The following is a 26,929-nucleotide window of genomic DNA, read 5'->3' on the forward strand; positions in this document are numbered from 1 at the left end:
GGACTCAGAATTGTACTTAAAGTCCGATGTATACAGAGTGAATAGGAACGGAGAGAGCAAGGTCCTCTGCGGAGATCCTGTGCTGCTAACCACAGAGTCCGATGTACAGCCCCCCCTGTTTCACATACTGGGGTCTGCCTGTCAGGTAGTCCGTAATCCGTAAGATTTGCTTGGTTCTGCTTCACAAAGTTGTATATGGCAAAACGTGCTGATTCAGTTATTTTATTTTTGATTAACCCCTTAACGATCCTGCAAAATTCGCCTAAAATCCCAGTCCAGGACGTACCCAAAGTAAATTGAATGCTGTCCTCGAACCCTCTGGACAGTTTTGGTCTCTTTGGAAAGGTTATACTCTGAAGTTTGTTCCCCACCTGAAATAAACACTGTACGTGCTACTAATATTGAACAATCTAAATTGGAACACACGAAAATGGAAAGTTTTTATTCTCGCCTGAATTTCTTTTAATCGCATGCTTACAGTGTAACATGGGCATCTTAGATGAAAAACAATTGGGACAACAGTATGAAGCCTTACCTGGTCAAATTTGACCACAATCTGAAAAACTAAACTAAAAAAAAAAAAAAAAAGCTAAGCTAAAATTATATTTTACACATTTTTCTAAGGGTAGTAGACAATTGGAGACAACAAGTGCACAATTCTAAAACATAACAATATATTTGACGTTGGCCAATTTTTGGACATTGTGAAAGAGTTGTAAATGTTGTAAATTTCTTTATGAATCAATCACTGATTTTAAACACTTGCGCGTGACAATTGCACGTAAAAATGGATTCCAAGTTGCATTATGTACATTTATTTTTGGCTCTGGTTTGACTAAACTCCATAAATGTGCATATATCTATGTTGGGAATTTCATTGGCTAACCAAATTGTCAATAATCATTTGAATCAGTCACTACTGGCTAAAGAAATTCAAAGCTAAAGGAGGCGATGTCCGTTTTTCAATATAGGCCCCTTAGTCTAATGCGGGTTGCAAGAAATTTGCTTCTTCAGTTATTTTATGTCATGCTCCTCCATGACATAAAATAACTGAGATGCACTGGTGTAGACCCATATTTACATCAAACCGCGTCTGTTGGACCCATTCAGTATGGTCAAGTGTCTAAAGACTGATATGCGCGTGACATCACACAAAAACGATTTTGTTTTTTCCTCATTTTTTTTTTCTTTTCTATCGTGTTGCAAGGAACATCACATCATAAAGTGAACAAATAAATGACGATTTGAAGCCAAAGGCGTACAAGAGACCTGTCTCCAAATTAACTTTGGACGCTTCTTCTATATCCGTGTGAAATGTCCTTTCTAGTGAGGCTCCGCAAAAAGACTGAAAACTATATCACAAAATTATTTTACACATGCTCACTAAATTTACTGAAAAGCTCAAAATGTCAGCATGGAAGAAACAGTTATTCTCATGTCACAATCCAAAAATGTTTCAATGTGAACTGGAAAGACAGAATAAAGAGACAATTTGTGTAAAAATCTTGCAGTTTGCGTACTAGAAAAGCTTTAGTGACATCTACCAAAATAATTTTATGCCGCTTAATAAGAATGGAACTTCAAAAACAACACTTTTGCTTAGTACATTTCTTAGTCTGGGAAGAGGGTTCCACACTTAAAAGGATTACCCACAATTTCCCAACAAGGTGCTCCCCCCTCTTAGGATGCCAACTTCTTTCATCTATAGCCATCATTCCATTCTTGAGCTGCTGCTGTTTTTTATTCCATGAAGGCCATATTGTCCTCTTTCCAGCTCTTCTGTTCCAGACCTCACAAGCACAACTATTTACTTTAAAGGTGCATTTTTAAAAACCTCTGTTAAGTAAGCATTCATTGGCGTTTACCCCAACAACTGCTTGGACCACTAATTTAGCAATTTCCTCATCGTCTACAATTCTTATATGAGCTTCTGTGATATCACTGCCTAAGGCAGAATATTTGAGAGATGACTTTGTCCCACTTCCCCCATTCCGAGTCAATTGAGTTTTGTAAAGAACAGTGAAAACAAAAAATGCATGGCAAATGCCAGCGTAAACAGTGATACTTGACTATCAAACTACTAAAATTATAAATATATAAGATAGGAAGAATGACCGAGATCGCATACTTGTCAACTTATACGTGATCCCTGTATTTTATTTGTGTTTTGATCATTTCAAATTGTGTACGGCATATAACAATTTAACACACACACAAATATTTCGATATCTCGATAGAGATAGATAGATAGATCTATAGAGATATGTATATACATAGGTTTTCTTTATTTAAGACAGATTTTGTCTTGCCCTTTTCAGCTCCAATATGGATAGTCTCGGTCACTGGTATCAGACGACAACGTCATCATGGATTGCTATCATTGTCGCTGTATTCTACAAAGTCCGACTTACTGTGAGTATTATTATCGCCTAATAAGGACGATTTGCAATTATTAATAAGGGTAGCAATTGCCGGAAGTTGACAGGTATTAGAGTGAGAGATTGTAGATAATACGTCAGCACTTACTGTAGACTTAAAATTAAAAGGCACTGAGTGTAACTTTGAATGAACGAACACACCAAAAACTTTTACAGCACATTTTATTTATGTATTTGGATGTAGCAGTTTGCATGCGTAAACTAAATAAGCTGATATTGGCAATGAGCAGTCTCCAGTGGTAGCCTCTGGGACGTCTTGTGAACTGGATTTTTTTATCTATTAGCGGCCAAGATTTTTGGAGGAAATAAAACCCGTATTCCAAAATTTTCATGTTCAGAGGTGCTCATATAAAGTTGTGCTACTGTATTTAATGGACAAATGATAATTGTAAAAACAATGTCCATTTTAATAATGACTTTGTTCACGCTTGCTCCTTTTGATCAGATGGCTCGCAAAGCCCTTGTAATTATTTTGTCCCTAGTCATGTCAACCAATCAGTCAGATTGGTCCGAAAATCCAAAACGTGAGCTCAGTCTGACTGTCCCCTGCATGTAACTATATTAAATGCTTGCAACGTAAATATTCTGCAGCAAAAATGCAAGTCTAAGGATAGCAGACATCCTTGATTGATACATATTTAAGTCACGAATTATTAGCGCTGCTCCTCCTAAGGATTTTCTGCAGGTGGGGGGGTCAAAATAGTTAGACGCCCCCAGCCCACACACAGCAGGAAATGAAATAAACGGTCACCTTTGAGGTGTTGCCTTCCAATGAACACAACATATTGACATGGAAATGAAGGTGAATAGTTTGGGGGTGGCACTACACTCCACGAGAGAATTCCTATGGTGAGCTGGTAAAGAAAACGAACAAGGGTATGGGTGAGTGGGTAATGTGGTGTTTGGGGGAAGAGGTGGGGTCTCTACATGTTTAGTCCCCGTCAAAGAGAGGGGGATAAACAGGGCCATTACGGCTCTTCTCTCTTGGGAGTGTAGTGGGTGGGCAGGCAGCGTGAGGCAGAGTTTAGAGGAAGAGCTGAGGCAATGAGCAAGGGTTCAATAGCTGTTGACTAGGCTACCCCACAACAACCTGTCAGAATGCACCCCCCACTCCCTATTCTGGCAAGTGCAGGCTTGAACTATATTTTGGTGTGAGGAGTATGTGTGAGGTCCACGCTGGAGGGGTGTATATCTTTACCCCCAAACCCTACAAAAGGCTCTTTAACTGTGTCCAAACATGTTGCACACTGCCTAACCCCCCATTCCCCTTATTCACAGTCCCTCCCAGATATTATGTTGGCAACAGTCAACAGGGAGGAAATGCACTGCTGGACCCTTTCCAAATTCACCTTGAATAGTGTGAACGTGATCATCTCTTTTGAAAAAGATGACGCACCAAAAATGTGGGACTGAATTGTGTATTTTAGACAAGTTCTAGGAGGCAGAAAGAAGTCAAGTTTATGACTTTTTAGTCACAGTATTTAATTTGTAAAATTTAAGAAAAATCCAAATATGTCTCCATTTGATTACAATTAGGGCTGTAACTAACAACTATTTTTATAGTGCAGCCCTACTTGTACACTATCTTGGAAAATCCTAATTGCAATTTTTCAAATCAGTATTGTAATTTCGATGATATTTTCAATTCTTTTTTTAAAAGTGCATTTTTTAGGATGTATTTCTTTCATCATAGTGACATGCTTTAACCCCTAAGAAAACAGCACCCTCTTTTGGGGAGCTTTGTTAGGGTTGCTGTCTGCTGACCATTGTTTATTTTTGATTCGTCAATCAATGTAACTACCTAGGTACATGGGTCAAACCTGCATCAAGGAGACGTCATTACAGACCAAGCAGAATTGCAGTTGAATAAAGGGTCTTTATTACTAACATAAAATTACAGCGAAATTAGAGGGCAATTTAGAGAGCAGTGCACGCTAGCATCAGGTAACTGCGACTTCAACCAGGTCTCCGCGATACTTAAAATAAAAGAGTGCCAAATGTATCAGTTCCCATGAGTTGTAACTCCAGGTCATGCGTTCCATGGGTAATGACGTTGGTAAGATACAGGATCCATAGGAGTGGCTTAAGAGAGTTGTTAGCTTAAACGTAGCAGGAGGCCGGACTTGCAACCTCGCTTTTGCTTTCTCTCCCGGAGTCACCTCAGTCGGTTCCCAGACGTGATAACAATCCATGTCGCACCCGCTGTGATCAGCATTTCTTTGCGCCCTACTTGCTTTCCTCAGAGTCCACTTTAATTGATGAATTTCTATTCAATGTAGCCGCTCAAGCTCCTAGGTGTCGCATTTGTTTTGGTTGTGCACACAACCGTTTGACTGACAGCAACTAGGGCCGCAGCTAACGATTATTTAAACAATTGATGAATCTGACGATGATTATGTCTGACTGATCGATGAATTGGGTAAGAAAAAAGCACAATATTAATTTCCTTTTTTTATTCAAATATCAAAGGTTTGGGACATATAAGAAAACATAAAAAACGTGTCTGTCAAATAACAATAAATAAGAACACAAGCAAATGTACTCTATACAGGGATGTGATTTGACCAAAGTGAAATTATCTGAAAATTAGCGGGGGGGGGGGGTGATTGCTAGCTGGGGGGGGGGGGGGGGAAACCAGGTAGGACCAGGGCAGTGCCCTGGTGGGGGGAAAAGTGGGGCGAAGCCCCCCCCCGGAGCTCATGGGTTTTTTTAAGTACTTTCAATGCACTCAGATGACAAAGAAATAGACAAGACAACAGCATAAATTTTCAATGTATATTGAACTATCCCATATAAAATTACAGTTTAAGTCAACTCAAAATCAGTCACATTAAAATTTTTAAATTTCCTAAATCATATTTTAAATGTAATAATTTATTTCTTTAATAGCAGCGTATCCAAGTATTTGATAAATGAAAGTACAATAAGTATAGGCCCTACAGTAAAGTGTTGGTGTAATGTACACATGAAAATCTATTATTGTAATTGTTAAATATTTATGGCCATTTTTATTACGTTATAATATTTTCGAAAAAAATGGGAAAACTGTCAAATAAATTTGAAAAGTTTACCACCTACCTCAAAATTCACGACTCTATCAGCAACTGGTACAGGTTGTTGGGGTGGATCACGTCTCTTTATTACCGCTTCCGATTGTGATGTCAATAAGGGATGGAGGCCGTAAAGTTTTGGAGTTTTCGTTTGGGCACCGAAACTTCCAGCGATGGAATAATTTGTCGTTCTTGACTGGAGTTCTTTCACGTGTTTTTTGCTCTTTGCGTGACTTTCAAGAGCTTTGAAACCTCTCCCACCATAGTCGATGGTATCATGACACCAAATGCAAAGTGCTTTCCCGGCACGATCGATCTTCCGAATAAAGTCATTGAACAAATTCGTCACAGTCTTCTTTCCAACATTCGTAGATAATTCCTTCTCCAACCAGTCCCATCGAAACTTGTTTTTTACAATCTTATCAATTTCTTTAGCTCGCGGAGCATCTTTGCGTTCGATCACGGACATCTTTCTTTAAACACCCGGCAAAAACGTGTGAGAAATGAACAATGGCACACTCCTATAACAAGCGCGTTTATTGGTCAACACGAGACTTCAACCAATCGCAAGTACGTTTCATTTCAGTTACGGAAACACTCAAATGGCATGCTGTCGAGACGAAATCGTTTTTTTTTACCAATTAAAACACCGGAAATTTTAAAATTTTATTTTTGGAGATAAAAAAAGCGGAATTCCGCGAATTAGCGGAAAAATCACATCCCTGTCTATACTCTTGAAAATATATACTTTTATAAAATAAAAGTGCAAAGATGCTTCTTTATTGTTAAAAGGTCTCTATCTTTTGGAACAAAAAAACCCAGTGACATGTATCAACATTAACATTCCAAGTGTTTGTTGAATAACTTAACAATGAACAAAATTCATTACAAATAAATGTGATACACCTGCAGTTATAAAAGATTGTTTCTAATTAAGTGCAAAAAATAGCACGTATTTTTCACAGACTATTGAAACCATTAGTCGAATTATAAGAATTTTCTCTTCCTTAAATTTACCATGAAGTCGAATTAATTATGTGAATATTGATTACAAAAAAAGACAAAAATGGGTACAATGGAAATACTAACTGTATTTGATCAAATTTGTTCCAAAATTAAATAAAAATGGACCATCAAAAATACACTAGGCGCTGTGCTTGGTCAGTAGGGACATAAATCCATGAATAAACCTCTGCCCATTTTTAGGGTCAGGCAAATACATAATAGATTAAAATCAAGTAAACATTTTTTATCCCCTGTAAACCAATATGCTCTTGATGATTTTGTATGCGTACTTGATGTTGATGCATTCATTTCTGTGCGTTTATGTTAACGCACGAGACAGAGACTATTGCGCATGAGCAACTCTCAACAGAGATTATATTCATGTAAATAGGCCTCTCCATTATAAAGATGATTCTGGTGACAATAAAAGTCGACAATGAGTTCCGTAATTGATTATTATCGATTTCTGTTGAAAACATCGACTAATTGTTGCACCCCTACTTACAATTATCATAACCAAGGCAGAAAAAATAACCAATAATTAACTTAAGACTAATCAATGCATGAAAGATCAATCCTACCTAACTTTGGCCACTACAGTCTAACTGTGAGCGCATACTGTGTCATATTCTGCCATGACTCAGATTGAGTTGAATTGCTGACCTATGGTTTCTTGTGTGTCTTGTGTGAATGTTGTCATGAGTGAACCGCTTGATTCTGAACTTCAGGTTCGTTTTCAGGTTTCCGCAGAGCTGACTAATAATTGACCTAGCCCGGTGTGTTAAAGGACTATCGCTTGCATATAAACGTAACCACTGTTTGTGCCATTTCTATGGTGGTGCACTGAAAAGAGAGCGGCAACTAAAAAAAAAAACGAAAAAGATCATATGACAGGAAAACTTTGTCCATTTCGTGTTTTTTCGTGACTGGGGCAAAAGATCATTTGTCTTAAACAAAAAACACTGACCTATATCTAAAATTGAATAAGAGAAGAAATTGTGAGCCACATGTTGCAAGCAGGGGCAGGTTTATTGTTCTATATTCTATTATCTGTTATCGGTCAAATCATAATACGCTACAAAGCCAAGGGGCCGAGACACTTGCTCTCACCCAAGAGGCCGAGTCAAGGTCCTAGCCACAGAGCCATGCAGCGATCAGTGCGAATGCACCGTTCCCGGAGGTACTGCAATACCGGGCCGATGCGTGGAGTGGACAGAGCAAGCTCTTTTCCATCTCCTGATTGCAAAAATCAAACTGATTCTATTCAGTTCAACATTGAAATCAGTGAGGGGGGGAGGGATTTTGTAAGGGTTATTGTTCTATATTCGTTATCAATTATCCATTATCGGTCAATTCATAATTCACTACAAAGCCACGGGCCGAGACACTTGTTCTCAGCCAAGAGGCCGAGTCAAGGTCCTAGCCACAGAGTCATGCAGCGATCAGTGCGAAAGCACCGTTCCCGGAGGTACTGCAATACCGAGCCGATGCTTGAAGTGGACAGAGCAAGCTGTATCCTCATGGCTTAATGGCAGGGAGCCGACCAAATGAAATGCTGCACCGTCGAAAAGAAATATAGTATTTAGATAAAATGTATAGGGAAAGTTGCAACATTTTAATAGGCCCATAATATTTTCCTCACATTTCATAAAATGAATGATCATTATCAAAAATGACAATAATCTAATAATTTCTGACCAGTTCTAGGAGCATGGTCACTGTTGCAAGAATAACTGGGTTTCCAGTTACCCATCATGCCTTGGGCTGTTGACATTTTGTCAGGTAGAAAACAAGGGGATCGACGTTAAAAGTGAAGTGGATATTTTTCTTAAAGGTTAGTTCATCCAATCGAAGTGAGTTATGGTGTATTGCGAGGAAAAAACATTGAGGGGGGGGGACATGCATGGTGCATTAGGAAGAACTCTGCTACTTGGGAAATTGAGTACATTGTGGCAAAGTCTCCTACAATTTCCTACCAAGCAACTAGAGTGACAATGCAGTAGGCTACCTGCAGATACGTACCCTGATGGCATCAAGTATCTGAGTGTCTATACCCTGGACCAACTTAAGGGGTTCAAGTCTCTTCGGGCCTAAAAATGTATTGTAAGTGGCTTGGTACTTGCTCATCCCTAGTTTGGGTGGCACCAGTTAGGCCTCAATCTGAGGAAGGAAAACCCTTATTGGCCACAGACAGGTGCCAAAGTCTGTAAAAAATGGCTCATTCTATTTCTGTTTTAGATGTTTTCTCTGTGCTGGAGGATTATCCTGTCAAGCAACTATTTATAGAGAGACAGAGAGATTTTTTTTATCTAAACATTGAACTTTGTTCTAACAGGCCAGTGTATTTCAACTAGTGTGCCATGAGACATTTGGTTTGCCGTAGTATATTGACTTAATATATACTTGCAAAAAAAGCAAGCCATTGTTTAGCTTTATTCCAGTGATCAGCCGAATAACTATAACACTCATCCAAATCAGAAAGTGGCAGCAGATTAATATTTTTGCTATTTTTTATATACTAATCATAAAGAAGATGGTCATGGAAATATAAGACCTTATTTTGTTTGGTGAAGGTGTACAAGATTGCGCCTAAATAATATTGACAATGAATCATAAATAAGTAAATACCTTGAACATGATTTTACCGATTCTTTTCTCATTTTACTAAAAAAAAGTCAGAACGTAGTAAAACATAGTAGTATACGTAGTCATAATTGTAGAGAAACTTTGGCTAATTTTGAGTATTATTTCTTGGATTTTGTCTTGAAAAGGAACAACAATACAGTAAAGCAGGTTAAAGACATAGTAAAATCCTAAATTACAGCAAATGTATTAAGCTTAATCATAACCTGTATTACCTCCTGAGCCACGGTAACCACAAAAGATTAAAAAAAAACTTGGTACATCAATCAAAGCCATATGCTAATTTGAGCTTAATAAAAAAAAGTCATTAATCAAAAAGAAAAAAATAATTATATACATATATATATATATATATATATTAGACCTAAAAAAGGCAAAAATTCATGAACTCTTATAAATGTGCATTTTTAAATATACACAAGTCATGTACTTTCTCTTTATTTTACATAAAATGACGCTCGCCCAGAGGGAGCTGACATGATTTTCCGACATATTGCTGCTACTGCAGGTACCACCAAAAACCTTGTTTAAAGCTGGTCAAAAAAAGAAGAAAAAAATGTGCAGTTTGGTAACTATGAGTCTCTAAGTTTATATCCTTCCAAGTGCATGGTAGCACTCGTTTTTGGTTGCGCGACAACAGGAACACCAAATATACAGCTCGTCAGATTTTTAATCCCACACGCCATAAATCTCGGAGTATGTAAAAAAAAGGCAGTCACAAGCTCGTTATTATCAAAAGTTGTGATTTTTATTTTAATAAATTGAAAATCAAATGCTTCTTTCCGCAGATAGCAGGCAGTACAGCTGGAAGAGCTGACGTCCAGTCTGGTTTAATGTTAAAGATAATATTGTGCAGTATTTTCTCAGCATCAGTAGGCCCTGCCTAGTAGTTGAATCTTATATTTTTTTAATTCACTGCTTAAAATATTACTTTGTATTTCATTAGTATTTATTTCATAGCAGAATAACATTTTCTTTTTTTTTTGATTCATAGCTCCCATTTAAGTTTGTTCATGTTTGGGATGTTTTTTGGTGAGTTGGTTTAGATGTAAAGCCGGTTTACTTAACTGTTAAAATGAACAATGTGTAATGCATTCAAAGTCATTTGTAGGGTGGACTGCAAATGTAGACTGAATTATAAAACACAGTATGGGAATGCAAGGCTAAATATTTGGCGTTGCCATTTTTTTTTACCGAGAACAATAACACCTGGATCTCGGCCCTGGGCCAAACTGAGTTTGGCATGCCTACACTACACAATACAACGACATCTATTGGTCAAATATTAAACCAACAACATGAAACTGTTGACTGGATTTTTACTTTAGTTTTTGAAGCTTTTCAAAGAAGAAAAGGCTGCCCTGGTTTAAAAAAGGTTGAAAAACATGGCAATTGCAATGTTTAGGGGGAGGCTGGCTGAGACACCTGTTGTATGGATTGACTCCATGCAACCCACCGGGGGTACCTACGCGAGTTTCCTCGTCTTTCACTCGTGTTTTTTAGTTCTTTCCCATCACATTTAAACTAATTTTGTCCCCGTGTCACACTAAAACACGTGTACAACTGAAAGGGAAGAAACAAAACGGTACATACCTGTCCCATGTTTCTGTAACCGTACTTCTCTGCTATCCGCTCGGCCACCGCGGCCCCACCGGCTATTCTGACCGCCCAGTGGTTTGTGTAAATCCGAGCTTGGCACGGCGGTGGCGGCGTGAGGAAGCCGAGGCTGAGCGCCAGGACGCACAGCGAGCGGACCATGTTCCCCTCCGCTAACTTTTTGTTCTCCACCGCCTCTTCTTCTTCTTTATCTCCCCCACGACCTCCCCCGAAAAGACAAACAACTAACTTTGGTCGAGCGTGGAACTCATGGACGGTCGGAGCGGGAGAACGAAACAGAAGAACCGAGGAAGGGACAGAGGGTAGTGGGAAGTTCCCCTTTCACCTCAAAGCTCTATTAGTGTCCACATGGGCGAGTCTGAAGTTCACTTCTGTGGTTACTGCAACAGAAAGAGGCGAGCGCTTCCCGGAGAAAAGAGTCCACTCGGCGGCTTCTCGACAAGGGCCAACTAGCTGGAGAAGCTCGCTCGGTGGAACATCAGACCGGAGCTGCCTGAGAATCCAAGCAAAGAGGGGGGCGGGGAGGGGGAAGATGGTAGAGAAGGGGGGGGAGGGAGGGGGTTGCCCCTTCCACAGCTACGCTGGGTCTTAGCGCCTGTTGTTTTCTGGAACTCGAAGACAACAATGGAGTCCAGATGGGTTCAGGAGGTGGTATGGAAAAACAATAAGAGTCAGCCTGGGTCACTTGGAAGCTCTTTATCCTCTGGCGTGAAATCTGTAATTATATAGCTGATAAAATTGACGTTGGTTTCAAACTATTTTGGAGAGATATTCCGCTTGGATTACATACCTGTCAACCTGTACGTTTTTGCCATACAAAGTACGTTTATTATGCATTTTAAGACGTGTATGACGTACAAGAAGATCTGTACGGGAAAACGCAAATTTGTCAATTATGGGTACCATACGTTAAACACCGACTATCACAAAACGGCAAATCAATCAAGTCTGACGAGTTCGCCACGGTAGCCTCTATCTCTGTATTGTTTTTTTTTTCGTTGCAAACAAAGCAAGCGGTTTGATGCTACGGTGCGCATGCGCCTGCCGCCTGGGGATTTCCTATCATGCATCTTTCCGGAAAAAAAAATATGGTTTAAGATTATTTCGTATTTTGTGCGGGAAAATACGTCAGTTTGTACCAGCATGGAGCCGTGGAGGTTGACAGGTAAATTAAAGCCAAAATAACTTTATTCGTAATCTTATTAGCATAACAGTCAAATTCCATACCTTTTAACTTCAGCCAATCGCTACCCTTATTAATGATGAGACACAACGCCGCACCTGTTTACTCACAACAAGACAGATTGCTCAGAATAAAAACAAATAAAATTTGTGTAAACGTTATTGAGGATAACATTTGCTAGTGTTGGTTGGTTGGTTGGTTGGTTGGTTGTCATCGCTATTGCCGAGGCAAAACTGTTTCTGAATTTTTTCCCGGTTTGCCTTCTTGCGAGCTGTTTTTTTTTTCCGGACTCCCTCCCCGTTAGCTCCGGGCTGCTGCGTCCATGTTTAATTCCATCTGGCCTCGCATTGGCGCTGTGGCCGTAGCCAACGCTGCTTTGTGTACTTCTGGTTTTCTCACTGTAGCCGTTGCCCCCTTTCGTTTCTCCCGGTTGGCACATATCTATGGCGTGAATAACATGAAACTGGTCCGGAGTGTAAGGATTTTCTAAATGGCCAGACCCGAAAAGTAGAAACGTGAGACAAGAGCAGTTTTACAGAGTTTATTTACAACTTCAGATTAGCAGTGGAGGCAGAGGGGTGTTCACAACCGTGGAGCAGGTAGTGGAGGCAGAGAGCTGGCCATCCGGAACCAGGAAACCCTGACAGAGACTTGATCTGAGAAGACGAGAAGCTTACTAAAGTAAGACCTTGTGGTCCAAGGAAGATATTTACAATACGGGACAGGACGGACTTTACAAGCTAAGTGCTTCTGCGACGGCCAAGCTTCATTTAGTAAGTTGATGAGCTTTTCGTCACAGCAGCAGCCAGTCACACCCCCTGCCACACACTGCAGGAACACGAACGAACCCCCAGAACATTCGTCCATCCAACCATTATCTGCACTGCTTATCCACACTAAAGTTGCAGGAGTGATGGAGCCCATCCCAGCTGTCTTCAGGCAGTGGACAGAGGACACCCTCAACTGGTTGCAAGCCAGTCGCTGGGCACACAGAGACAGACAACCATTCATACGCTCACTCATAACTAGGGACAATTTGGGGTCTTCAATTCACCTGCCATGTATGGTTTTGGAAACCCAAGGCATGGAGAGAACATGCAAACTCTGAAGAGGAAGGCTGGTAGCTGGATTTGAACCTATAAACTCAGAACTGTGCCTCAAACGTGCTAACACATGAAATAAATTTCATTTGTAAAGCACTTTTAGGGAAAAAATGCCATTTATAGTGCTTTATAAAAACATTCAATGTACGATAAGACAATAAAATCCCTTCCTTTATCCCCGCCCAAGAACCTGAAACACGTAATACAGACAGACACAATGGTTGAAATACAATAAAAATAAAATACAGTGAACAGTAAAGAAATAAAATGTGATTATGACAAAGCACAGACTAACCATGTGAGAAAAGAGACCTGGGCAGGGGTATCCACACTGATAGGGATGGCAGCAGATGGCCTCAGGATTTTCACATTTGAACCACACCTTCCCAGTGTGGGCTTACAAAAATGAGGAAACACTGAAATATAAAAATTCTAAAAAAACAACAACTGCAGAACCAAACAAACACGCGAGGTAAAAGTAAGGTATGATATAGTTAAAGAGGTTAAACAAATCAAAGCTAATTAAAAAAAAAGGATCAGTTAAAAAAGTAGGTCTTAAGCCTCCTCTTAAAAATATCAAGGGTCCCCACAGCCCTGATGTCCTCTGGCAGACCATTCTATAGGTGAAGACCAAAGTGGCTGAATGCTGCTTCACTAGAGGTTTTGGTCCTCACCCTAGGAACAGTCAACGTACCGCGGCCAGAGGACCTCAGAGACCACGAGAGCGAGTATGATAAAAGCAAATCAGACTTGAAAGAAACATCTCCTGAATGCAACTGGGATGCATCATCAGTGATGGTTCATTGAGTGTTTCGGGTCTCGCAACATTAGACACTCTCGCCCGGGTGACCCAGCCGAGGTTGATCACGCCTCAACTTGCGTCCCAGTAGCAGCCCACGGATATGCCCTTTTGAGTCATAGCCACCTATACCTTCACTAGCAGATTTAATGGCTTTCTTCTTGGCTGCCCCTGTTACACCCAACCGTCCTAGGACTTTGCAGTGGGATCATCCAGCAAAACCCCTGCAGCCGACCTATATTGGCTCAAAGAAAATTTTCCGGTCCCTGCCCCTGCACTCCTCCACCAGCTCCTGATACTTTACGCAATTCCTTTCTATAGCTTCCTCAATGTGCTCTTCCCACGGGATTGTGAGTTCCAGCATGATCAGGTGTTTTGAAGCCTCAGAGGTGATGATCATGTCTGGTCAGAGTGATGTTGCTGATATGGACTGTTAAGACATTTAAAAACTTCATGGGTTCTGGCGAAATATGCATCTATACCTACTAAGAAATGTCAGTCATTCATAATACATATATAAACACAGAGAATTATTTTTGAGAAATTTTCGATGGACAGTGTGCCTGAAATTTTTTTAACGAAATAAACAGGTGCTTAGGCTCAAAAAAGGTTGAAAACACATGCATATGAGTAATCATGACAATCACCCTTTTCTTGTTAAATACAACCGTGTCTGTCTATTTGCGTATTGGCTTGGGCTTTTATGGCATACAAAACAGGGATAACCCTGAAAATATGTTACTTCAGCAGTTATTATTTGCTTCAAGATCTAGATGGACATTTACAAATGAGTAGTGTCTTCTGCGTAAATTTAGTTACCCGTGCCACAAGTACAACCATGGTAGCTGTAGTTTTAAACATTGCAAGTCTTTTGTTGCCTTTTCCCATAATTTTCACTCTATATAAGAGGATATTGTCCCCAAAATGGGCAGCACGGCAGCGCACTGGTTAGCAAGAGTGCGGCACAGTTCTGTGGTCATGGAATCAAACCTTCCTGCGTGGAGTTTGCGTGTTCTCCCTGTACTTGCGTGGGTTTCCTCCTGGGCACACCGGTTTCCTCCCTCATTCCAAAAAACATGTATGTCAGGTTAATTGGCGAGCGAGTTGTACGCCTCTGTGTGCCCTGCGACTGGCTGGCAACCAGTTTAGGGTGTCCCCTGCCCACTGCCCGAAGATAACTGGGATGGGGTCCAGCACCCCCGCGACCCTACTGATGATAAGCGGTACAGATAATGGATGATGGATGTCACCAAAACCATATTTTTGCTCACAGTGTTGGGAAGAACTCATTAAAAAGAAACGTGTTCCTGAAACGAAATTTATTTAGTCTGTAACGAGTACTGTAACACATTCTTAGTAAAATTTTGTAACTTTACTGTCGCACAACATGGTGCGTTACTGCACTACTTTTTAAAAGCAGGACATGAATTTCAATCAATTCTGATTATTGACGGCTACTTCTTCACTAATGTAGTAATAGACGACCCACTTTCCACCAGCAACACCACGCTAAAAACATCAATGTCGTAAGGCTGAGATGTGTATACCTACCTACAAAGTACAAATGGCGGTGGTTAGCGCGTGTGCGGCACAGTTCTGAGGTCATGGGTTCAAATCCACCTACCAACCCTCCTGTGTGAAGTCTCCCCGTGCTTGCGTGGGTTTCCTTCGGGCACTTCGGTTTCCTCCCACATTTCAAAAACATGCATGTCAGGTTAATTGGCCGGTCAAAATTGTCCCTAGGTGTGAATGAGGGAGTGAATTGTCTGTCTCTGTGTGCCCTGCGACTGGCTGGCAACCAGTTCAGGGTGTCCCCTACCCACTGCCCGAAGCTAGCTGGGATGGGCTCCAATACCCCCGCGACCCTACTGAGGATGAGCGGTGCAGATAATGAATGGATGGATATATTATATATTGTGTTTTGTAACAATATAGTTACTTCTAGAGTAATGCGCTACTTTGGGTTGTCAGTAATCTGGGGGGTAGCAGAATTTAGTTTTAAATTAAGCAACCAATAACTTTTTTTAGTAACAACCCAACACTGTTTGCTTAGTTTGATCATTTACTATCTTCTCTTTGTATTATATTGCATGTGGAAAGGTTTTGATAACCAATACATTCTGTTTAAGCTTCAAACTACAGTTCAATAAAACGAGTACAGTGAGAGACTCCTCGCTACTTAGTGCTTAGGTTATCGCTGGTTAGCTCATTCGCAGATTTTGAATTGAATTGTATTTATTGTCATCGATATCAATGTATCATCCTTTGTGTTTTTAATGGACAGCAGACAGTGGGGACAGATTAGGGCTGTCAGTCAAAGACCGGGCGGGCCCTGACTCCCAAAACAAACTGGGAAGCATAGCGACCGCTAGCTTTTAGCACCTTGTTACATTGGGAAAAAATAATATCAATTAAATCGGTCACTTAGGAAAGTCAGAAGTCCGGAAAGAAATGGTGATCTCCAGCGGGTGCTCCGTGAATTGTCATCAGGTTCGGGAAGTGACTGAGGCAGCGTCGCGGAGAAGGCGAGAGCAGCGCAGCTGGCCTGACCTACAGCTACGGCTATGCTACATAGTAACCCTCACAAGCTACCCTTGCGGAGCCTGTATTTCAGCCAGAGCCATTACCCGTGAAACAGATGACCTGGAGCTACAACTCGTGGGAAACGGCTACATTCAGGACTACATTGGGACCTCGCTACTTCGCGGTTCGACGTTCGCGGATTCAAATTCTTTTTTTTTTTTTTTTTTTGAAGGGGCGTCGCTACTTCGCAGATTTTCAGTTTTTGCGGGTGGTTTTGGTCCCTATTAACGGGGTCTAAATAATCATAATTAAAAAAATATATATGTAACGGGTGTAATAATAACTTTTGTTTTATTGAAATTCCTGCTGAAATATGTGTATAGTTTTTGGTAAATGTCCTGCAATGCTGAGTCCAACAGTGCCATCTGCTGGTATGGGGTGGGGTCTGGTTTTGGCTTCTAACATGTGACCAGGAGGCGGGGTTTGTTGTTAGTCTTACCAGAGAGAACTACAAAGGTAAGACATATCTTTTGGTGCTCCACAAAAGAAGTTAATTTTAAACATTATAACCCCAGCTGACAAATCTCTCACCATGCATAGTAATGTGATTGATATTGTCAAGCTGTTTAGGTTTATTTTCGTTTTGTTTCTGTTTTACTAAATATTAATTCCCCTTGTAGAGATCAAAGAGATCAGACCCAGCAGAAAAAGCTAATGTTGTGACTCATCCATTTGCAGGTAAATTGTACCCATTTTTATACTCATTATTGTTTTTATTCCTATTTTCTCATATACATTAAAAAAGGATGATGTTGATTAAAATTCAGACTAAAGAAAAACATTTTGAATTCATTGTAAACGTTAAAAATCCACTATGAGATCTCTTGTTAAAAGTATCTTGTTAAAATGTAAAGATGTAAAAATGTATTGTGATATTCTAAAATGTATTTTCTGTAAAGTGAAAAGAAAGCTCTTTGATATGCTTTGTTGTTAGTCTTACCAGAGAGAACTACAAAGAGATCAGACCCAGCAGAAAAAGCTAATGTTGTGACTCATCCATTTGCAGAAACTGTAATAATAAAAACCTCATCATCCAGTCCAGCGTGAATGTGGATCTTTGGTGGGACACGTACACCGCGGTTACATATATATATATATATATATATATATATATATATATATACAGTGCATCCGGAAAGTATTCACAGCGCTTCACCTTTTCCACATTTAGTTATGCTACAGCCTCATTCCAAATTGTATCAATTCAATCTCTTATCTCAAAATTATACACAAAATACTCCATTATGACAATGTGAAAAAGTTTTTTTTTTTCCCTTTTTTTGAATTTATTAAAAATAGAAAACTAAGAAATCACATTTACATAAGTATTCGCAGCTTTTGCCATGAAGCTCAAAATTGAGCTCAGGTGCATCTTTTTTCCACTGATCATCCTTGAGATCTTTCTACAGCTTAATTGGAGTCCACCTGCAGTAAATTCAGTTGATTGGACATGATTTGGAAAGGCACACACCTTTCTATATAAGGTCCCACAGTTGAGTGTGCATGTCAGAGCACAAACACCAAGCATGAAGACAAAAGAACTGTCTGTATACCTGCGAGACAGGATTGTCTTGAGGCACAAATCTGGGGAAGGATACAGAAAACTTTCTGCTGCTTTGAAGGTCCCAATGAGCACAGTGGCCTCCATTATTCATAAATGGAAGACATTTGGAACCACCAGGACTCTTCCTAGAGCTGGCCGGCCTTCTAAACTGAGCGATCGGGGAAGAAGGGCCTTAGTCAGGGTGGTGACCAAGAACCCGATGGTCACTCTGTCAGAGCTCCAGCGTTCCTCTGTGGAGAGAGGAGAGCCTTCCAAAAGGACAACCATCTCTGCAGCAATCCACCAATCAGGCCTGTATGGTAGAGTGGCCAGACGAAAACCACTCCTTAGTAAAAGGAACATGGAAGCCTGTCTGGAATTTGCCAAAAAGCACCTGAATGACTCTCAGACCATGAGAAACAAAATTCTCTGGTCTGATGAGACAAAGATTGAACTCTTTGGTGTGAATGCCAGGCGCCATGTTTGGAGGAAACCAGGCACTGCTCATCACCAGGCCAATACCATCCCTCCAGTGAAGCATGGTGGTGGCAGCATCATGATGTGGGGATGTTTTTCAGCAGCAGGAACTGGCAGACTAGTCAGGATAGAAGGAAAAATGAATGCAGCAATATATATAGATAACCTTAATTTTTCAGCAGGACAACGACCCAAAGCACACAGCCAAGATCTCAAAAGATTGGCTTCAGAACCACTCCGTGAATGTCTTGGAGTGGCCCAGCCAGAGTCCAGACTTGAATCCGATCGAACATCTCTGGAGAGATCTGAAAATGGCTGTGCACAAACGTCTCCCATCCAACCTGATTGAGCTTGAGACATTGCAAAGAAGAATAGGCAAAACTGCCTAAAGATAGGTGTGCTAAACTTGTGGGATCATATTCAAAAAGACTTGAGGCTGTATTTGCTGCCAAAGGTGGATCAACAAAGTATTAAGCAAAGGCTGTGAATACTTATGTACATGTGATTTCTTAGTTTTCTATTTTTAATAAATTCAGAAAAAGTAAAAAAAAACTTGTTCACATTGTCATAATGGAGTATTTTGTGTAGAATTTTGAGATAAGAGATTAAATTAATACAATTTGGAATGAGGCTTTAACATGACAAAATGTGGAAAAAGTGAAGCGCTGTGAATACTTTCCGGATGCACTGTATATATATATATTTTTTTTTTTCTTTTTTGAAGGTGCGCCGCTACTTCGCGGATTTTCACTTATCGCGGGTGGTTTTGGTCCCCATTAACCGTGATAACAGAGGTCTTACTGTATTGTATTGTATTGTAGGGCGGCATTAGCTCAGGAGGTAGAGTGCTCGTCGTGGGATCAAGAGGTCACAGGTTCGATTGCCGGCTCCTCTGTGTTATATATCGAGGTGTCCTTGGGCAAGACACTGAATCCCTAATGCCCCCAATAAGCAGGTATGCGCCTTGCATGGCTGACTCCCTATTGGTGTGTGAGTGTGTGTGTGTGAGTGGGTGGGTAAGTGTGAAGCACATTGTAAAGTGCTTTGGGAGGTCTTCATTGACTTGAAAAGCGCTATGTAAATGCAGACCATTTACCATTTAATCATTGTCAAGTCAAATTTATTTATATAGCCCTTGATCACAAAAATGTCTCAAAGGACTGCACAGGATTACAATGACACAATTACCTGATCTTAAACCAACATGCTGATAAGGATCAACTCAAAACCTCAGCGTGAGGAAAAAGAGAAACCTTGAGAAGGGACCTCACAAGTGGTATCCCCCTTTCAGGATGACCAGGGTGAAATCGATTTAGCATTACAGTACACAAACATAGTAAACACTTGGTAACATGTTGAAAATGTGTCCGGAAAGTGCATGACAGCAGCGACGCCCCCAGCCTGTAAACTAGTCCAGAAAGTCTATGACGGCCACGACGCAGCTTCCCATCTCTGCCAGCTGGTCCATGCAGGCGTTCACATGCTTCAGGTCAAACACTGGTCCGCTGACTCATCTCAAATCGTCCTTCTCTTTTGTATCACCACCAGGTAGGCAGTCGGAAAAAGACAGGACAATAACAGAATATGAGGTGGGCATCAAACATAAGCTTTGGAATAGAAGTGTGTCTTAAGCTTTGATTTAAAAACTTCCATTGAGGTTACAGATCTTATTTCCGGAGGCAGGGCATTCCATAGCACTGGGGCCCGAATGGAGAACGCTCTCGAGCCTGCAGACTTCTTGGCTCTCGGAGTCACAAGTAGACCGGCATTTTCCGAGCGCAGACTCCGTGCAGGAACATAGGGGGAATCAAATCAGTGAGATAAGAGGGTGCAAGTCCATGCAAACATTTATATGTTAATAAGCGAACCGTAAAGTCACATCTTAAATGGACTGGGTCAGGACAGGAGGGCAAACACGTGGCCAATACAGGAGTAATATGCTCAAACTTTTTGGTCTTTGTCAAAAGTCTAGCTGCTGCATTCTGAACCAGCTGCAAACTTTTAATGCTAGACATCAGGAGACCAGAAAGCAATACATTACGGTAATCAAGCCGAGAAGTAATAAACGCACGAATTAAAACCTCTGCATCTGATTGGGACAGCATTGAACGAATCTTCGCAATATTACAGAGGTGGTCGAAAGCTATTTTAGTAATATTTTTCACGTGTGACTGAAACGACAGATTAGGATCAAACATAACACCTAGATTTTTGACCGAGTCACTATGGGTGATATTACATTTGTCTAGGTTCAGGGTAGTGTTTGAAAACAACTCACTACAGTGAGCTGGACCAATAATCAACATCAGTTTCTTCTAGGTTAAGGCGCAAAAAATTAAGTGACATCCATCTTTGAATCTCAGTAAGGCAAGCCTCCAGATTTCTACAACTTAACTGTCCAGTTGTCTCCAGTGGCACATACACTTGAGTGTCATTTGCATAGCAATGGAAGCTAATATTATACTTGCGGATAATGTCACCAAGCGGAAGCTAAAAAGAAGGGGGCCAAGTATAAAGCCCTGTGGAACACCACAGGGGACATTAGAGTGTTTAGAGGTCAGATTGCCATAGTTAACTCATTGCATCCTGTCTGACAGGTAGGACCTAAACCACGAGAGTACAGTTCCTGAGATACCAATGCATTCCAGACGAACAAGTGATATGTTGTGGTTGACAGTATCCAAGCAGCGCTGCGATCCAGCAGCAGTAACATTGATGAGGCACCGGAATCAATTGCTAAAAGGAGATCATTGGTAACTCCAGCCAGGGCTGTCTCAGTAGAGTGATTTGCCCTAAATGCTGACTGGACAGTTTCAAAGAGATTATTTTCCGACATGAAGTCATTTAGCTGCTGTGCAACGACCTTTTCAAGTAATTTTGCAAAAAAATGGCAGATTTGACACTGGCCTATAATTACTTAGGCTTTCAGGGTCAAGGTTAGGTCGCTTAAGCGTGGGTTTAATGACGGCAGACTTAAAGGCTACAGGAACCATACTCGAGGATAGCGATATGTTAATATTTAAAACTGATGGTCCTAAGATCCCAAACAGATCCTTCACTAGTGAAGCTGGAAACGGATCAAGCAGGCAAGTAGTTTGTTTGGCCCTACAGACCATCTGTGTTAGATTATCAAGTGACACATTGAAACTGGAGAATGTTTCTGAACAACCGTCGACACCGTCCTTACCTAACACTTCCACATCTTTGAGATAAGAGGAGGTTACAGAGGGTTCTTTTAAAATTTCATTCCTGATTAGTTGAATCTTTTTATTAAAAAAATCCATAATGTCATTAGCAGAATAAGTAGAACTATTTGGGTTAAGTTGTTGTCTGGTAAGTTTCGCCATTGTGTCAAACAAAAATTTCGGATTATTCTCATGTTTAACAATAATCTTAGAGAAAAACAATGCTTTAGCTGAGGCAAGAGCTACTTTATATTTCAGCAAGCTGTCACACCAGGCCAGTCGGAGGACCTCCAGCTTTGTAGTGCGCCATTTTCGTTCAAGTTTTCTGCAACCTTATTTGAGTGACCTGGTTTCATTACAGAGATTCGGCTCGATTCAAGGACACCCGATGCTAGCGTGCAGCTAGCACTCTAAATTGCTTACTTACACAGAAAGGAGATGCCCTCCAATTTTGTTTTCATTTTGTATAATGACAATAAAACCATTTAACTTCAAATGTGCGTTGTGTGTTATTTTTTTGTAGATCTATCGTTATTTTCTTACAGTCGGCTACTTTAAGGAAGTAAAGAAGTCCTCTTGCGGTAAGTTTCCTCCTTGGAGGCTTTTATGAAGGTGTAACGCTACGTCGTGGATTTTGACTTTTGGCGGGCGTCTCTGGTCCCCATTAATTGCAAAAACCAGGCGATCTGTAGTGGTTTTCCGACCCAAAAAAAATAATTTGATAGCACCACAACAGAAACAAGATTCCCGATGAACTATCTTATGCTGCCTGAACCTAAATAAATCCCAATATCTGGCCTGATATTGCTCAATCGTTCACACACATGCACTCCAAAAACAGATTTTTGCTCTGGGGTCACAACATAAGCTCATCTTTGACGAGATCTCGCCAAGTCACTTGTTGCTGGGCCAAGTACACAGAGCTCATGCATAACTGCCCCATTAGGCAATAAAAAACATTTGTCAGGAAGTCTGACAGTGAGTCATTCCCTGTGTTATATGAAGACTTTGAAGACGATGTGGCAATTTCCAGAATGCCAAATTTCCTTCTATGTAACAAACGAAACACACCCAATTTTAATCTAGGTTTACGGCCAGCAGTTTTGAGTGACCCGCGATTTATATGGTGGCAGTGCGTGGGTGAGCGTCCTGCATTTAAAAGGGAAAACAGCTCTATCTGCTGGGTTTAACGAGGTACTACAATTCAAATTGCTCATTTAGGTTTGTACTGTTGTTCTTTGTAACAGAGTTAGGTACATTGCTGAAAAGAATTTACATGTGACTGTTACTTCTTTAAAAATAAATTCCGTTGCCCGCACTCCAAAATGTCGCGTGGTACTCTTAAAGTAACTAGTAAAAATTACCATAAAGGTATTGAAGACAAAGGTCATTCTGATGGTTCGCCGTTGTTCTTTTTCCGGGAACATGTATTCGGACTTATACATTCAGCAAGTAAATACTCCACTAAAATATGTGGATACATATGTTGTGCATTTACAACAACTTAAATAATGTGATTATCAAAGTAATGATATGATTAAATAATCAACTAATATAGAAGTCATGTGATAGTGACAAGATTCTCAGTGACCTATTTGCATAATCTAACAGTTTACACTCATAACTCGCATAAACAGCTTAATAGCCACATAAGATACATAGAAGAAAACATGTATTGTACACTAACCAGCATCACATTTATTGGCTTTAATCATTATTTTTTTAAAATTGTATTCTTTTTTTAATGCAATATCCATTTTGCCCTGGTCATCGTGAAAGGGGATGACCTCATGTGCAGTTTCTTCATTTCCTCATGCATGTGCAAGATTTGTACTTCATTTGATTTTATTACTGTGTTTGCAGTGCAATCTCAATGAACTTTAAAAAATATATATATTATATATATATTAACACGGATAAATAAGCTTTACACAGACTACCTTTCATTGTACTAAAGCAATATTGCTGCAGTGTTCAATTAAACATTATAAAATCTCTGCAGAAATGGGAGTGGTGTGGTGGTATAGTACAGTACATCACTTTTGTGATGTACTGTACTATACTCATTTACCCCGCCCACTTCCCACCAAAAGTATGGTTATATGCTGGTACCAACTGATATGGATGTTACGCTAATTGCCTCATCTCTGGAAGAAAGCAATGATACTGATTAATGGCATGGTTTGATGCAAGGATAAAATTGGGCAATTTTATGCATCACAATGGTTGAAAAACATTGGTTCGGGCCTCATCACAATACCTTCATTTTGGAATAGTTCCGCTTTTATGTACCTATTCCCGTTCGACTGAATTCTCCCAACCCCAAAACAAGAGGGAAAAAACAACCTTGAATGGGACACTATAATTGCATTCCTAATTGTGGCTCAGTCCTTCCACCAAATTAACATGACAAGCGTGTCATGCACCATCCCCATTATTTCAGGATGGAGATAAAAGAAGAAAAGAACCAACATTGTGGATTTTCTTTCCCTGCAATTCAGGCCTTTAAAATAGACTCCAACCCCAAATTCTCCAGGCGAGTGAACTCCCTGAACCCAGGGAAAATGTCATTAAACATTACTAGACATTCCTTTGCAAGGATGGGTGCAAAAACAGGGCAAATCATTAGTTTTGGGAGGGAAAAATTGAATGAAAAATGTGTGCCGCGGGGCATAGACAACAAAAGGCCAAAATTTAGCAGGGGAAAAAACAGGGTGCAAAAAAATAGTAATAGTTAAACTTGCCAAACAATCATATGGTTTTACGTTCTAATTCAATTATCAACGTTAGCCATATTTACTTGGAACTCATAATCATTGTCATCATTTCTACTTTTGCATACATTAATGATCACATCATTCACAAACTGTAAACTCCAAAAATATTACGTTAAGTGTGGTGTGTTTGACCGTACGTCAAATTCAGTTAATAAAAGAAACAAATCAAGTTAAACTTTCAACATCTCAGAACCTTTATTTGGAGGGCAATGAGGATTAAAATTAAATTAAAATATAAAATTTGGGGCAGGGGGTGCTTGCAAAATGAAGATATAAAAAGAAAAGAAAATTGCAGTAGTTGTGAAGCCCTTCACGCCCACCAGGATAGTCCTCATTTATCAATCAGTGCTGTCGTTCTGCTATTTTTCGTCTGTAACATTCTTCTCTTCCGGCAGAGTACAAAATTAACCCCCAAAAAGTCCTTCAAAATGCAGCGACGATGTCCTCAAATTCTACTATTACATACAGTATATATATATATTTATATAAATACCTACATAAATATCTTACACGCATCACCAATTTGGAGGTGGGGGTAAGGAAGAGACCAATGAGGACTTTTGGGGGTGGGGGCGAGGCCAGGGCACATACGGTTGCCTGTGTGCGTTTTTTCCTTTATGTTCCTTTAAGCGCACACGAGAGGGGAAGGGGTCGGGGACATTGGCTGTGTTGCATTTTCGAAGAAATCCTCAATTGCCCCAGTAGGGGGAGCTGCCGTAACTGGACTTGCTGCCTTGGCTTTTCTGCTGCATGCTGCTGGACTGATTGCGCTGACCTGGACCACCCTGGAACATGAAACCACGACACTTTACAATCGCGTTACTTCTTAAATTAGTTCCACGTGAGTGCTAAAAGTAAACATTAAAAGTCATTTAAGGAGTTCCAGCACTTGTATGAACGCTGTACATTGAAAATGAACAACAAACCCAATTTACAAGCTCTCTGCTGTTGTTGGCAGCAGTGGAACCAAACCCTGACAGGGCACCGGCGAGTCTGGGCAACCGTTCGCCCAGACTTCTAAAGCCCGCGCACTCCAAGTCCTCTTAACCCCTTACTATTCCTGTAAAAATAGCCTAAATCCTAATTCAAGACTTACCCATTGTAAATGGAATGCTCTTCTTAACCAGTTTGGAGAATGACCAGTTTTGGTCTGTTTTGAAAGGTAACACTCTTCAGTTTTGTCCCTAACTGAAATAATCACTGCAAATACTACTAACATGGAGTAATCAGAGTTGGAACACACAGAAAGAGAAGGTTTTTTATTCTCACCAGAAAAAAAAAAAAGGGTACCATGGGCATCTTAGCTGGAAAACAAGTGAGACAATAGATTGAAGCCTTACCGAGTACCTTGTCATATCTGAAGAAGTAACTGTATTCAACACATGTTTCTATTGATTGGGCACTTCTGAAAACGCCTGGACCTTTCGGAGACCCCCAGTTCCCAGCCCTTAAAACTTTGAATTTGTGTTTTACGATTTTTAGACATTGTGGAAGAGTTGTAAACGTTTGACTTCTCTTTCCAGGAGTGAATTAATGATTGTGCGTAATAGCAGTCCATTAAAATGAATCCCGATTGGCTTTGGGCACTTTTACCATCAGCTCTGATTTGAATATGCGCTCTAAATTTGTGCCTATTTACATTGAGAATTAAGTGGCTAACCAATGTGTCAATACTCATTTAAATCGTTATTGGCTAAAGATTTTTACGCAAAATTGGTCATGACCTTTTTGAAATACAGCCCCTTATAGGTTGTCACGGGCTATGGACCATAAAATAGGTTGCAATTGGCCAAGAGGGGTGTCAATGAAAAGGTCAGAGGCTAACGGAAGAATTGAAAATTATCTGATGAGTCTGTTTTCAAAGAGGAGTAATTAAGATAAGATAATCCTTTATTCGTCCCACAATGGGGAAATGTCTTTTACAGCAGTAGGACAAGGAATAACAGCTTTAGAATATCAACAGTACAAACATATGTTTTAAAATATAAAAAATAAAAACCATAATATTTCCAATGGCAGGTGTGTAAAATAGTTCAAGTGGCCAGTAATGTGCAAATATGCAAAGTCATGGAGGGTGTGCAGTCTATGGAGAGCACTGTTTGTTATATAGTCTGACGGCTGCAGGAAGAAAGAACCCGCTGAATGCTTTTAGGCAGATTTAAAAAAAAAAAAAAAATTTTTTTAAATCTGTCAGCATCGTCCTCTGTTTTAGAGTAAATATTTTACGCTGTTGGATTCACTGGACTTTTGTAAATTTAACCACACCATATTTGCAGGGAATCATATTGATCTGACTCCCAAGAGATGTTTATAGGTGACCTATGCCAGCTGTATAGTTTTTGGGTATCTTTTTTCAGACTGAATTTGATGTTTCTGTGATCGAGTATATTTTGAAATGGTCATCATATCTTGAATCCCAAGATTTTTATATCTCCGGTGATATGTGGCATGAATTATTTTAGTGTTGTTTACCAACGTCCGGAATTTAAGAGGTCAAGTTCTGTCCCCACGGTAAAATGAAGGTTT

At 40.2% G+C, this 26,929-nt stretch overlaps 2 protein-coding genes and 1 pseudogene across 3 annotated transcripts in view; all 3 read right to left on the minus strand.

Moving 5' to 3' along the window:
• pcsk5b (proprotein convertase subtilisin/kexin type 5b) overlaps positions 1-11,250 on the minus strand; it is a 101,009-nt gene extending 89,759 nt beyond the window's left edge. For both annotated transcript variants that reach the window (XM_088336024.1, XM_088336025.1), the window contains exon 1: positions 10,730-11,250. In XM_088336024.1, the coding sequence (XP_088192150.1) occupies positions 10,730-10,894 (165 nt within the window). In that variant the 5' untranslated portion in view covers positions 10,895-11,250. The remainder of the gene's footprint in view (positions 1-10,729) is intronic.
• On the minus strand, positions 7,652-7,911 carry LOC148365641 (U2 spliceosomal RNA; annotated as a pseudogene).
• A 13,323-nt stretch (positions 11,251-24,573) lies between the features above and the next one.
• The window catches only part of LOC148365642 (ubiquitin-associated protein 2-like), a 33,668-nt gene continuing 31,312 nt past the window's right edge, over positions 24,574-26,929 (minus strand). The window contains exon 29 of the mRNA XM_088336026.1: positions 24,574-25,188. Within this exon, the coding sequence (XP_088192152.1) occupies positions 25,093-25,188 (96 nt within the window). The 3' untranslated portion in view covers positions 24,574-25,092. The remainder of the gene's footprint in view (positions 25,189-26,929) is intronic.

Source organism: Urocampus carinirostris, chromosome 5 (genome assembly GCF_059441175.1).
Source record: "Urocampus carinirostris isolate Australia breed hairy pipefish chromosome 5, RoL_Ucar_1.0, whole genome shotgun sequence".
NCBI classification, from domain to species: Eukaryota; Metazoa; Chordata; class Actinopteri; order Syngnathiformes; family Syngnathidae; genus Urocampus; species Urocampus carinirostris.